Consider the following 15,085-nt stretch of genomic DNA (forward strand, 5'->3'; position numbering starts at 1 on the left):
CCATCTATAAGTTATACTTCTTGCTTCCTCGTAGCATAAGCTTAAATTCTACAACTAACAAGATAGATTTAGTTTACCAACATTCTTGCAGTTAACATATAATAAATAAAAAATAATACAATAATAATTTCATAATAAACTTGTTTCAGATAGACGACCAGACCTTTTTCTCTTATCGCCCAAAGCTATTTAACAACCAATGCACATGGTTAGTAAAATGTCAGACAGCCACTAATGAAAAGCCTATACGAATTATATTTTAAAAAAAATCATACTGCTGACTCCCTCGAGTGACTTCAAGGGCATAAACTGGGCATGATATGACAAGCAATTCATTCTGCTAAAAGAACATGACACTCCTGGTTTTGCTGCTGGTATCACCTGGTAGTTTCCTTGAGAATGGGAACCTGATTAAAATTAACCATACCAACTAGCCTCATCCCATCTCTACAATGATCACTTGGATCAAATGTTATGCTCTCATCATTGTGGTCATATTCAGCATGTCCTCTCTTTCTTTTCATACAAAAATTAATATATTATGTTGCTTTCTGCATTTTGTTCTCAACAGGTGATTTACAACACCCAAGCTTCATATAATATATCAGTGAGACCACAAGCATCATACATATAATCTTCTGTTTTACAGTACCCTTTTTGGGACATCAATGTGATCCCTCACAGCACTCATAGTCTTAATGCTATGTACAACAGGTGGCAGCGAGAATCGAAAAGGAAAACCAAGGAAAAAAATTGATGTGATAAAATGTACAAGCTCAACAGCTATACTCTAATGACAAATAACTGAGATGAAATTGCCTTTAAACGTTTCTCACTAGATAAATTATATGCCGCCAAGGATGCTGTAGTGGTGATACAATTACAAAGGGAGAAAAAAAAAGCCACCAAAGTTAGCTCTATAAATACAATCTACAGCTGAAATTCAACTCTCGGTTGTGTACCAGGAAGGGGAAGAATTTTGGAGCCTAAAATTGAAGACTCATGAAATCGAACTGAAACCCTCTACAGGATCTGATTCTTCTAGCATGGATGCTGCTAGGAAGCAGTCTGCTGCATCAGCCAGCCTACCATCATCTCTATGAACCAATCCCAAGTAACACCAGGCAAGTCGATTGGTGGGTTCAAGCCTTAGAGCATCTAAGAGAAAGCTTCTAGCCACGGGCAAAGATTTCGAGCTTTTCTTAGAGAGCAGGCAACCAATCGATACCTTGCAGGGCACATTGTCCAACTCCATCAAAAGGGCATTGCTATAAGCAGCCAATGCATCTTTAGTCTCACCGCGGGCCTCATACATAGAACCTGATAAAACACAGGTTCAAGCATGGTCATTCTCTTTCCACTTTTAATGAGGAGCAGCTGTTTATGTCAATATAAACCAAGCCAAAAAAATGGCGGTAATTTGAAGACATATATAATGAAGAGTGATGTAAGGGCATACAATAATCAAACAATGAATGACTTCTCTGTGTGCCTTCAATGCTTGGACATACATAACTAAGATCAAAAGCAGATAAAACATTCCAAAGTTTAAAATCCCACAAGCAAAATAAGCAAAAAATAAAGAGGAAAGATAACATATGTGGGGGCAAAAGTTAACCTTCAATTTTGGAGTTTTAACTTCCTGTGTAAAAACACTCTTTCTTTTGTTGAGGTATAACATAATGCAGCTGGAAGATATGATAAGGTTAGGAAAAGGACTTAACACAGAAAATTCAAGACTAACTAGTTAGATTGCATTAGTGAAAACTATAGATATTGCATCAAAAACAATATGTCCTTAATCTTTTATTTGCATGAGTAACTACCCAAAATTAATTACCATTGTTTTTTTATTTGAGTTATATTTCTAAAACAATTCATGAAGCATAGCTGCAGAAGCCAAATTGAAATCTTAAAATTCTGACCTCCTAGTAGGACTAGCTAATCTTCTGGAAACAATAATTAACAGTTGTATACTTCTATCCATCGATAGGTTTCTTGCCAGCCAATCATTATCTATTGTGCTAATAGAATGCTTAAAAATGTTCGATATCAAATAAAGGAGTTAACAATCTTAGGATGTTAAAACATGCATCAAACATGGAATTGGCAATATAAGAATCTAGCAGCGAAGTGTTTCTATGGGTGTGCACATATAGACTTTGTTCAAAGATTCTTAGATTGCCAGGTTCTTTTTTTGATTTAGATTTTATTTTAGCAACTTCATTACAAGATTCATATGATGAAGGAGTTGCAACCTAATAATCCTGTAGCGAAGTGTGTTTGAGCACACACACACACACATACGCGTGCCCACAATCATCCAGAACTTAGATTGGCGACTCCTCCTTGTAATGTAGAAAATTTTTTAATAATTCACTTCATAAAAATAGATTGCCAATTCCATATTGACGTAGAAAATTTCTAAAATCTTTATGCCAAATTACATTCATTTCAGGACGGAAGCAACCTGCTTCTGCACAAGATGAACATAAATAACCAATATGATAAATTGTTAGTAGTAGATAAGTAAAAAGATTTCTATTAAATTCGAGAGGTTAAAATAGTAGCTCAGCAATTATTAAACAGTAACTGAAAAAAAGAGATTAACTATAAGTGTTACCAAAAAAACAGTAAATTATAACAGAGATTATTGCAAAGATGAAAAGTCTGATCTCTACCTTCCATTTGCAGTATAGCAGCAGTGTATGGTTTCAGTGCCCTAGCCTTCTCCAAGCATACCTCAGCATCTTTCCAATGGGAAAGGCTAGAGTATAGAATTGCAAGACCTTGCCATACTTCAAACTCGCTGACCTTATCATCCTCAACCTGAAGGAACATCAACATAGATATTGAGAACTAAAGAGAGGCCTTTTCCAAAGAAAAACAGCAAATTTTCCTTCCATGATTAATGGTCATTTTCGTCCTACTACACCCTCTTGAAAGTTGAAAAATAACTAGAGATGTTGGAAGTGAAACGTGCAAACAAAATATCCAATATGGTAAGACCAGTCACTTATAATCATTAATGATCCATGTCACAACACATTTAGGAGCCATGGTGCTATGCATGCAAGCATGCTCAAAAAAATGAGTACAAGTACATGCAGATAACACCTATCAGACATTAGTATCACTGTCAACATATAAGTCCTTTGCAATTCACAAGTCCAGCTTCAATTACCAAAATATGAGCCCTTAAGTTCTACTATAAACTTCCCATTAGGCAAAAGGATAATCATTTGTATTCTCAATCTTTTTTCCTGACCTTAGTGAACTTTCCTACAGTTCACAAGAAAAGATGTTCTTTTCTGATTTCATGAATTTTACCTCCTATTGCACATGTGCACAAACACATCGCATCAATATACAAGTAATTATTTACATTTCTAAGATCCAGCTTTCCTATCCAAACTATTGAACGTGGACTGATTAACATTTGTTTATTAAACTCTGAGAAACCAAATTGTAAGGTTAATGGATAAGACGTGTATCCTCTCTCCCTCTCTCCCTCCCACTTTTCCTTGATTCTAATAAATTCCGCTGGTACCAAAAAAGGACAATTGTTCTGATTACTATTCATTACATGCCATAGCAAAATACCTACCTGGCTTTCCAAATATGGCTAGTAGAACCTCCAGAGTGATGAAAACAAAGATTAAGATAAGGAAACCTTTGTATCAAGCCACTGAGGCTTAACTAACACCTGCTCTCCCTTCTCCCCCCCACCCAAAAAAAAAACACACACACACACAAACAAAAAAAAAATAAAAAAAGAATAAAAGAAAAGAACCAATCACTTCATATTTTTATGGTTTCTGTCGCCAGACATAAATCATTGGACCTTTTTTTTCCTGCACTACTAAAATTGATCGAAGATCCATATATCAATGTACAAATATTCAGCAGTAACTGTGTCATCTCTTCCCTTAATGCTGTCCAAGAATTTAGATATATATTCAAAACATTCGCCACTATGTATTACGACAGTGAAACAAATCTTAAGATACCATCAAATAAGAATGTGATGACCAAGAAATCATACACAAGAAAAAAGTGGAAAGATCGATACACCTGACTTGAATGGTGAGGGAACCTCTGGTACATTAAGAGGACCATATTTACATCAGATGATCTCGAAAAAGAAGTCCCATAAAAATCTAAATGAAAATCCTCATAAATGTTCTCACAAAGCTAAAGCAAATCAATTGTTTGGCTGATATGATTTGATTCATGATTTCTCCACCAAACAATGCTTATATGGGATGAAGCTTGTTGGTTGCAGTTGAATTTAACAATCTCTAGTTCCTGTCTAACGGAGATTTCTGCTATGTCCCTTTTCTTTTTGACTAATCCATGACAATAACCATCTACCCTAATTTCATCTGTCGAGAATGGAAACACTGTCCAAAAGGCTTGGGGACTTCTTTACAAATTTAAATAAATCTACACTTGACATTATGAACTACAGATGAAGCTTGTTGGTTGCAGTTGAATTTAACAATCTCTAGTTCCTGTCTAACGGAGATTTCTGCTATGTCCTTTTTCTTTTTGACTAATCCATGACAATAACCATCTACCCTAATTTCATCTGTCGAGAATGGAAACACTGTCCAAAAGGCTTGGGGACTTCTTTACAAATTTAAATAAATCTACACTTGACATTATGAACTACAGATAAGAATTGCAAAGGAAACAGCATGTTAACCCTACATACTTTTAAGCACAGCCCTTTCTTGTTAGTACTTACTCCAAACCCAAATTTAAACTCAATTACCATTTCAGATAACAATTTAATCACCACAGCTAATTATCAACATTGTATACAACAAGAACAAGACAGAAATGGATTAGGAGTACATAAAGTTTTTGTATCTTCTTTTCTTTTTTTTTCAATTATTCATAATTATTAGCCCTATGACAACTATTGAAGTTGGTTTTGCAGACGTTTCTTCACCATCATATAAGTTCAAGGTTATATTTGCTGTCTCTCTAAGATATTCCACATGCATTTTAATAACTTCCATAAACAATATCTTAGGTCCTTTCCTCTTTCCATCCCTCTGATCCAAAACTGAGCCCCTGTCCCCACTAAGCCCTCCAAAAATCTCAGCTTTACCTCATGCCACCTCATTTGATTTTCCCAGATGCTTTCTTTCAGTAAATCGAATACCAAAAAATGCAGTTAGCAGTTGCACTTGTGCTTAAAAATGGCAGGCACATGCACAGAGAGGAGAAGAGAGGAGTAGTGCCGACAGATTTGCAATGCAAGTCCTTCAGAGACTATGAAGCAAAAAATGAAAAAGTGGACCTCTACCTTTTTGAGCTTGAAGAAATTTTTGAATCAGATGTCAGCAATCATCTCAAAGGGGATGTGACTGGTAGCTAAAATCATAACCACACACTCAAGAAAGGAGAGCAAAAGAAACTATAAAAAATTTCAAATATAATATATATATATATATATTAGAAGCAAGGCAAACCTGAGTGCTGTTCTTGGAAGATCCAAAGGTTTTTCTTTGGGCCTGAACAAGTGCAAGCAAGAAACTATATACTCCAATTGCATCCATCGGCAACGATCGAGCCACTTTCAATTTAGCCTTAATTCTGAGTAATGGCCCTTGTTCCCACTTTGAAGTCTCATCTAAAGCAGCATCAGTAACAACTTCAGCCTCCAAATATCGTTGTTGAGCAGACAGAACCAAAGCAAGCAATCGCCAACCTTTAGATATTGATCCACCAGTTGCATTAATAAATTCTTTTGCATACCGGAGTGCAGCATTGGTATTGCGTTGCTCAGCATATTCAAGGCCTAAGTCAAAAATCAAATCTGGGTGACTGCAGTCAAGTGCAATTGCCTCATCTAGTGACTTTAAAGCCTCAACTTGCAAACGAGTCCTCTCATGGTCTGACGAAGCAATTTTCGCTTGTTTCCCCAAACAAGTGCCCAAGAAATGGAGACCCACACTCTTTAGATGCTCATCTCCATTTTGAGCATTTGCAATAGCTCTCCGGGCATATTCTACTCCCTCAGAAGCAAGAAGACAATCCTCACTACAGATCTTAGCAGCCATTAACAATGTCATTACATCATTAGGGCTTTCATGCCTGTTTAAAGACTTTCTCAACAAATTCAAAGCAGATCTGTTCTGCCCTGCTCCGCTATAACAAAGAGCCAAACTGCACCACCTTTCACAGCGGGGATATATTCCAGGCATTACCTCTTCATAGTGCCTTCCCAAAACAGATGTCTGGCCACATAGAGACAGTGCAAAAGTAAGGTGCTCCATCACTGAAGGATCCCATTCAGTCTTACCAAGGTACCATTTCCTTAACAATATCATTAAAAGTAAAATAGACTCTTCCAAATTGTTCTTAGGAATGAATGAACCTTCAACTTGGGCGGCCAAACTAGGTGGGTTAGCTTCTACACCACCATACAACAAAAAAACAGCGAAGCTTTTTTGAATCCTCGCACAGCATTCTTCATCAAGGTTCCATTGGCTGAGAAGAGCACGTCTGTAAGAGGCTAAAGCTTCCTGATGGCGCCCAGCTTGCTTCCATAGTTCTGGAAGGACCTCCACTGCCTTACTAATGGTTTCCTGTAACTTTTGCTCCACTAACACATCTGCTATGCCATGTTGGAATATTTTTTCCACAGCATCAAGGACACTTTTACATTCTCGAGCAGCTTCTGCAATAAACAAGAAATCTTTCTAAAAAATATGCACTTTCTTGTTAACGCAACAAGAATACCGTAGAAAACAGATCAAATAATAGAGAAGAAAAAGCTAAGGAAGTCAATGTATCCTCATAGGACTTTTATACTAAGGTCATAAATAATTTTGCAATCCATACCAGTGGCTTTACCAAGCCTTTGAAGGGACATGGACTTCAAGTATATGGCTTCAAGGACAAGGCTAGCAGCATGCTGAGACACCTGGTGTATTGATCTAGTACGAGGGCGGTTCCGCCTTGAAGCAGGCTTTTCAGAAAAGGTGGGTTGCAAACGCTGTATAGCAGCCTGGAGGTCTATTCCATCAAATACACGAAAAGCAGATTCCACGTCGCCCCTCTGATACTCCAGCCTCCCAAGGAGTGCTCTTGCTTCCTTCAATATTTCAAGAAAACATGCATGCAAGACAAGAGGGTCAATCATGTATCGCTATATGATGGAAAAAAGCATGCCTTAACAACAAATCTATGTTCTTCAATTAATTTAAGAAGAGATGCATATGCAGAAGGTCATTTAGGAAGAAAAAGGCTTAATCTTCAGTATCAAACTCAGAATCAGCCTCAACTGAGTTGCAGATAAAACTATTTTGCCACAGTAAGAAATATAATCATAGCAATATTTACGCATTTAAAGATTATCAACTACAAAATTATCTCACACATTAAGATGTTGAAAATTATCACTGTAAATAATACTAACCACCATTGGTTATTCTTTAACCCCAATATCTAGCATTATAAGGGTAATTATCATTTGATTCAAGATCTCAGGTCTCAAATGCATGCATAGTAGAAACTGCTACCTGAGAGAGAGAGAGAGAGAGAGAGAGAGGGGGGGGGGGGGCACCAATACAAACTAAAGACCAGACACTCACACAAGTACAAATTCAAAGTTCAAAGTCCTCAAAAACCTAGAGTTTAAAGCCCATACAACAGCAAAATGATCAAGGTTTTGAAAACTGATACCAAACCCATCACCCTTGTTCCATCAGAATGGTATGGTATTGGCACAAGTACGTGCTAAAACTAACAGCATCAAAAGAATGAAAAACTATCAATACTGATGGTACAATTGATATGGTAACATCAGTACACACCGGTATTACCACACAGATAGTTTCGCATTACTGTGTCGGTTTCATGTCAAAACAGTAGGGCACCAATGGTACCAACCCATTTTGATAGTCTTTGAATCCATTGCAGAATCAACCTATTGAAATTATTTTAATCATTGAATATCAAAATCAGAAGAGCATCAAAAGCCAAAAAATGTGCGAAGGAGTGAGAGTTATAGTGTTCTCCAAGGAAGGAACAAAAGATTTCATGTTAATCACAGTTCAACACATTACAGATTATAGGATTGAGAGAGCAAGAGTGCAGTTCAGGAATGGTTTAGCATCAAAATTAAGCAGCTTGTGTTTTCAAGTCAAGAGCCTCGAGCTTGTGTAGACATAACTGACTCAACAGAAGGAAACATAATTTCACTATATTCACATGGCTTACGTTTCATTTAATATGTTTCCACCAAAACTTTTTAAACTTTTCTTTTGTTCATTTGCTCTTCATGCTAGAAAGAACTAGATTTACAAGCTGCCAGTCGAGGGTGAAAAGTGGACCAGCTGAAACAAAAAGTTGACATTTTGATTTTTCACGCCTTTTTTTAACTAGGAACTTTGAACACTTCTTGAATTCATGCCGAGATAGTCTGTCTTTTGGACCTTTCTCAAATTTTTGCATCTTGCTATTAATTATCTATACGGTGGATGACACTAAATATTTGGGAATCAAAAAGCGTTAGGGCATGTTAACGAGCTAATCTATTTGAAGATTTGTGCCTTAAGGCAACACTTAACAATATACAAACAAATGCAAAAATTAGTAATAAACAGGTGTCTTATACTCAAGATCTCCTAGCGTGTGAGAAAAAAGAATTTTATTCAGTTGGAACTTGGAATGAGATGAAAGCCTTAAGATATAGAAAGGCTTATTTACATTGTTGTGTATGTGATTGTTGAATCGATTTTCATTAAGTTTTAGCCAACGAATTAAATCTGATTGTTAAGTCAAATCCTATTAACTTTTAGTTAATTAGTTAAATCCAGTAGACAAGCAAAGTGGTGGAGAATAGTTCTGGACTTCTAGCTATCCTAGGAAAGTGAAGGCTACAATACCATTCCAACGTTTCCACAACCCAAGAGGGCATGACTTCATTTAGCAATGCACAACTATCATTTCCATTGCCGACATTTGAAAATTAAATGCAATAATGCTTGTGATTCCAAAATGTCCCCATGATTAACTTGAGCCCACCTCAATCTTACTCATTCGTAAACATGATTCTGTACCTATACCTAGGAAGCAGTCTTTGCATTCCACAAATGAGAAGTTTATCACTCCTCTGTCTACTTTTCATGGTATGTTATGATGATTGCGTTATTCAGAATGAGCATGTGGACTTCCCGCCATTGCTCTTTGACCAGGCATACTTTTAGTTGCTGTAATTTGTAACATTCTTTGAAAGGGCCTTCTCGTGGCATTCAATCCTGCTTTTAATTCTTCAAAAGTTACAGAATGCGTTTAAACCTTTCAGCTACTGGACATAATAATTCAAATTTTACTTGATACCGAATGTTTCCACTGCATAAAATTTATCCTCAAACATATTCAGATTCTTCAGCCTGTGATCAAACTAAATGGAACTTTATTTGCAGTTCTTTTTCCTTACAAAATAAGATAAATTTAGTCAGAGTCAATATAAATTCCCATAATAGGAAATTCAACAGAATACATGCATAACGTAAACACACACAAATAGTATATGTGTATGAGTATCAACATTTCCTTTACATAAATGTTTCTTGCAAATTTCAAGTAAGCTCCAAACTTTTTGGCAGATATTACAATATCCAAAACCACTTCTCTATGGTCTAATAGATGATATGAGAGGAATTCCCTGCTAGCAAGTGTGCGACCAAACAAAACCACCATTCATATTACAAAGAGATTTGCAAGCTCTGCCCTATTCTAATTCTAATGAAATGAGAGAGCAGTACTATTTCTGATAAATTAATAGTTAATTTTTTGAGGTCTCCTTTATACTTTAAATCATGATAAACCTGGTTTTGAATTTAAAGAGAAAAGCAAGGTTATAAATCATAGTATTGGGGCCTGTCCCAATCTAGTACCATGCAAGTAAGCTACAGGGAAGATTTGGGATAGAGCAGAATGACCATTAAAATGAAGACAAAACAACTAATTTAAAAAATTGGTGTATCGGGATGCCAAGCTATACCAAGTATCAGGACGCAACCATCCTGACCATCCAACCAGGATGAAATGAAATGATCTGGTCTGGAGAGCCCAGGATTGAATGCATCCTAGGACCTGATCTCTTGATACAGTATCTCCGAGATCGATCGAGCCCTTAATCCTTGGAGATAAGCATAAATGTAAAAGACCGACAAGAATGCATTTGCATTTTTGTAGTTTCCAATTGAGTCATATACGTTCTCTCAGACCTTGTTCTAGAAAAAAACAGAAGGTTTCCTATCAAAATAGTTTCCCTTGGTTTGAAACTGTGAAAATCCAAGATGTTATTTGATGCTAACAATGAAAGTTGGAAACTTCAAATATATGAGTTTATATGAGTAAGAACTTCCTCTAACCTGCTGAATTTATACCTACTGAGTATGTGCATGAACCTTATCGCAGCTATCTTCAACCTTAATTGTTGTCTATTTCGGGAACTCATTCAAGCTCCCACATAGCTCTTGTTATCAAATAAAAACTACATCAATCACCTAAACATTAAATTATATGCTATCATGCACCTTTTATGTATTTCCCAATTTGAAATCAACTACAGCTAACTTGTTAATAAAAATAATTAAACAGCTGTAATTATTTAGCAAATATACTCTCTTGAGTGCTCATTCACGTTAGTAGCATCAATTATAGCATCCTTCCCACCCCCACACCTAGATCAGCTCTTTCTGCAGCACCACTACGTGCAAATAAAGTTTGAATTGGGATTAAGAACTTACATTCTAAGATAAGACAATGTTTCATTAGAACTATATAGTTCAAATCAGTCTCCAGCCTCCCGAATGACCCCCCTTATCCAAACTTGCCCTGGTCAGGAAATTGAAACCAAATCCAAAGTTGGTGTCAATTAAAAATCAACATTGTATCAATGAAATCAGTCAGATTCCATATATATCTCAAAATAAGTTAAATACTCTCAAGACATTTTGAGGTGATGTATTTCCCCTTTGCTTTCCATTTCTGGGATTTGAGATTCCACTCCAGCTTCAGAATCCCCCAAATGCTAGAGCTCCCACTTTCAGCTACAGGTTCTATCAAAAAAGGACGAAACTTTCCTCCAATTATGTCCTCATATTGATCATTTCATGTGTGTTTATCCATAGTCACATACGTTGTCATAACACAGTCGTAAAATAATATACTAGCAATCAATTTCCCTCATAGATCGCAATTTTAAGATTCCATACTGCAAGAAGAAAGCGTCTTTATGCTAATGGTACCAAGCTATTCAGGAAAACCTACATCATTGATCTCAACTCAAACAACCAAACGCTCAAGAATCAACCTAGCAAGAGATCGTGCCAAAAAACCCTTAAAATCGAATTTCTATGCCAAAAAAAGAAGAAACCAAACCTCGTAATTGAGGGAGAGCCCTTCCCTAAGCGACGACTCGGCCTCCTGGATGTTTCCCTCATCGATCTTGGCCTCCACCTCGGCGGTCTTCATCGTAAGGCCGTTCATCGAAACCCCCCTCACCGACGCCATCCTGTCCTCCCTGCCGTTGCCGTCGCAGTCGAACCCCATCGCGCCGCCCGATCCCGCCACCCGTACCCTCCTCCGCCGTCGCCCACGCGCATCCGATCCGAGCCTCGAGCCGATCGACGATCGAAACGCCCCCGAGGATGGGAAGAAATAGGAGGAAATGGAGTAAAAAAGAGGAATAGAATCCGATTTAGAAGGAGGAGGAGTGGATCCAGACGGTGGTCAGAGATCGGATCGCGGAGAGAACGGCGACGAATTCCGCGACGAGTCCTCGGGGTCGCCTTACGGTTAGGACTTGGGAGGGGACAAGAACGGTGACCGGAAGCAGGTTTTAAAAGGGGGAGACGGGGTGACGGAAGGTGACGGGAACGATGGCAGGGCGAGGAGCGCGAGACAACGGGAGCTCTGACGCGGCCCCCAACAAAATATTAAAAAAGTACGTTTAATATTGATGTTTTGTTAGGAGGTTATGTGTATAATTGCCAAACATAAATATAAGTCGGCCAATGCTCTGCCGATGTTGTATATATGAGCACTTTACAGGTAGAACGTCCCGGGTGAAAGTAGAGGTGATCACGGGCCTTCTGGCCCGCCCAGCCCGGCCCGAAAATTTTCGGGCTTGGGCATTGAAAAAGCGCCCATTGGTCGGGCCTGGGCAGGAAAAGCGGCCCGACCAAAAAAATCGGGCCGGACCTGGAAACTTTTAAAAATGGCCCGGTTCGGCCCGGCCCGACCATAAAATATTGGTATAATATATTAAAATTTTTTTGAAAAACCCTAAAGACTAAAGACTAAAGCCCCCCCTCCTCTCGCTGAGAGCCGCCGCACCCCCCCCCCCCCCCACACTCCCTCGCTGAGAGCCGCCGCACCAGGAGGAGCAGCGAGCGACGATGGCGGTCGACGACAACGACGAGGCGATGATCGCCGCGCTCCGCGCCTCCCGCTCCAACATCGTCTCCATTCTCCGTGCCTCCGCCCGCATGGACAAAGGCCTCGTCGCCGTGGACGCCCGCCTCTCCCTTGGCCTCAACTCCCTAGACGCGGTCACCGAGGCGGTGGCACCGCTACAGTCGCAGGCCATGGCCACCAAGGCCCTCCACGCCCGCATCAACCGCGCCGTACCCCCGGCCCTCTCCTTCCTCCGCAGCTTCGCTCTCGTGGAGTTCCTCCAGCGCCGCCTCCTCCGCCTCTCATCCAGGACCTCCTTACCCCGTCTTCTCGACTTCGTCGACTGCGTGGACCGCCTCCGCGTGACCATCGCCGCCGTGGCCATTTTTGCCCATTTCTAGATTCCAAAAAAAAAAAAAAAAAAATTGGGCCTATCGGGTCGGGTTTCGGGTCGGCCTCTAGGTTCGGGCCTGTCGGGTCGGGCCTGGGACCAGATTTATAAGGTTGGGTCGGGCTTGGACAAAAAATTAAGCCCGACAGTCGGGCCGGGCCGGGTCTGGGCATAGCCATCGGGCCTAATTTCTGCTGTAGAGCCCGGCCCGAGCCCGGCCCGGCCCGGTTTTGATCAGCTCTAGGTGAAAGTTATAAAAGCCATTTTACATAGAACACCTTGTCCAAAAGTAATATCATGTATAAGTTTCCTTTGTGAAAAAATCTTCACACGAAGTCCTCAGCTCGAAGAATGGAGTGCTCTTAGGTTGCTATAGGTACAACAGTCTTTGAATAAATATACACCCATACGGCTAACTTTTTGCTGCCCACAAGTGAAGAGTTAAATACATGTTCTAATAAAAACGAGCGTGTATATATCAAGCTTTTATGTAATTAACGAAGGAAAGATTAGAACAGCGATTTAAGAGCAAAAGCGGGTTTGACTCGTTTAACTTATTTCAACCCATTTTCTAAGTCTAGCTGGATTATATATTTAATAAAATAGTCAAATTTGAATAAAATTTTTTGATTCATTTAATAGATAGGTCAGTTTAGAATCAATAAATTGTTGATCTATTATATATCTGACTCGGTCCGTATCTTATTCCACTTGACCCAATTGTCACCCCTGATTAAAAGGTCAGAGACTGGACTAGAAGATGATTTGTGTGCTTTGCCGGTTTATCTCATGTCTACTATTATCATTCCAACTTGAATGCATAGAGGCTCAAACAAGATACGAGGAATTTCTTATGGGGATCAGCTAACTCTAATAGGAAATTTCACTTAGTTGCTTGGATGTGGTATGCTAGCCTATTCAGAATGGTGGTCTTGAACTCCTATCCTTGGTTGCCAGGCATGAAGCTCTGATGGCAAAATAGGCTGCTAAATTTATGCTCAACGAGAGCTAAATAGGCCATTGAAACCAGCTTCCTTGGTAGAGATTCTCATAATTGAAAATTCAACAGATTCACACTATATTGTTGTTTGTTGAAACTCTTGAAAGATTTCTGGATGCTTTTTGGTACGCATGGCACCTTGTTGAGATGTTTAGAGGCTGCGATGGTTGCAATCAGGTAGGTGTTTAAAGGTGTTGAGGTGTTTAAAGGCCTCTGCAACTACTTCCTTGGCTTCCACTCCCTGAAACAGCTCTCTCATTTGGAAGGAGGTTTATAAACATGCAGCCAATATTTTCCATGGATTTGCAACGGCTGATAGCTGATGGTAAAGGCACAAAGGTGCTTCAGCAACCAACAACAATTAATATAGATCTCCTTGAGAAGCTCATGGATCATGGTCGAGGGTCAACTCGAGGACAACAAAAGTTGGAATAGTGCCCTTCACAAGCTTTTGGACAGGAGCTGACCAACAGAATACGAGCTTTACCAGTGCAAAAACTTACCACTTTGATAGATTGGGTTGGGGCTTGCTGGATCCATGTTGGTAAAAGCAAAAGATTTTTGTATAGCCTCTACTGACATGGCTCCTCCTCTATGAGTGCTGATACTGTTTAGCTCTGGAAATTGAGAATCCACCCTCAAGTCTCTCTATTTTGGTGGAAGATCATTTGGAACCATCTCTCCTGTCGGTGTATTCTTCATCTATTGTCATGCGTACCCTGATGTTGAAGAAACTACTGTGCAAGTTCTCTTTCAGTATCCACGAGCTACCGAGATATGGAGCATTTCCAATATCCCGGGTGTAAATGTTTTGGAAACTCTCTGTTGGCACCATCATACAAGCAGTTGAGGAAGGAATTAAAATGAGTGAAATCATGTTATTTTCTTTTGTTATGGGGCTTATCATATCTGGCTTGCTAGAAACAGGAGTCTCCGAGAGCAGCAATCTCATTCCACAAGTGTTTACAAGGAAAACTTCTTTTCATGCTTATGAATGCATCAAAGTGGAAGCCATGGAAAATTCTATGATAGCTAAAGAAATTTGGGGTTCTCAACCATCAAGCACTAGAATTAGATCAGTGATACTCTTCATCTGAGAACTGACTCACCTCTCTGTTTTCTCAAGATCAACTTTGTACAACACCAATATTTCAATGGCAGAACGAAGGGCCGCATGAGAAGGTATTATCCGTGCAAGCACGATGCTTCAGGCATCACAAATCATCCTCAAAAGAAATCCCGTGACATGGCATGTTGGGTACCAA

At 39.3% G+C, this 15,085-nt stretch overlaps 1 protein-coding gene across 1 annotated transcript; it reads right to left on the reverse strand.

The window, feature by feature from the left end:
• Positions 1–556: 556 nt before the first annotated feature.
• LOC103697066 (protein NPG1-like) lies at positions 557–11,960 on the reverse strand. The gene is made up of 5 exons (XM_008778836.6): positions 11,413–11,960; positions 6,859–7,111; positions 5,484–6,694; positions 2,682–2,829; positions 557–1,320 (listed from the first exon to the last, which is right to left on the reverse strand). Exons 1-5 carry the CDS (start codon positions 11,581–11,583, stop codon positions 1,001–1,003), a joined length of 2,103 nt encoding a protein of 700 aa, XP_008777058.3. The 5' UTR covers positions 11,584–11,960; the 3' UTR covers positions 557–1,000.
• Positions 11,961–15,085: the final 3,125 nt, after the last annotated feature.

The sequence above is a fragment of the Phoenix dactylifera genome, chromosome 2 (assembly GCF_051530095.1).
Source record: "Phoenix dactylifera cultivar Ajwa chromosome 2, Ajwa_hap1_PhDact_Kaust_v1.1, whole genome shotgun sequence".
In the NCBI taxonomy this organism is placed as follows: domain Eukaryota; kingdom Viridiplantae; phylum Streptophyta; class Magnoliopsida; order Arecales; family Arecaceae; genus Phoenix; species Phoenix dactylifera.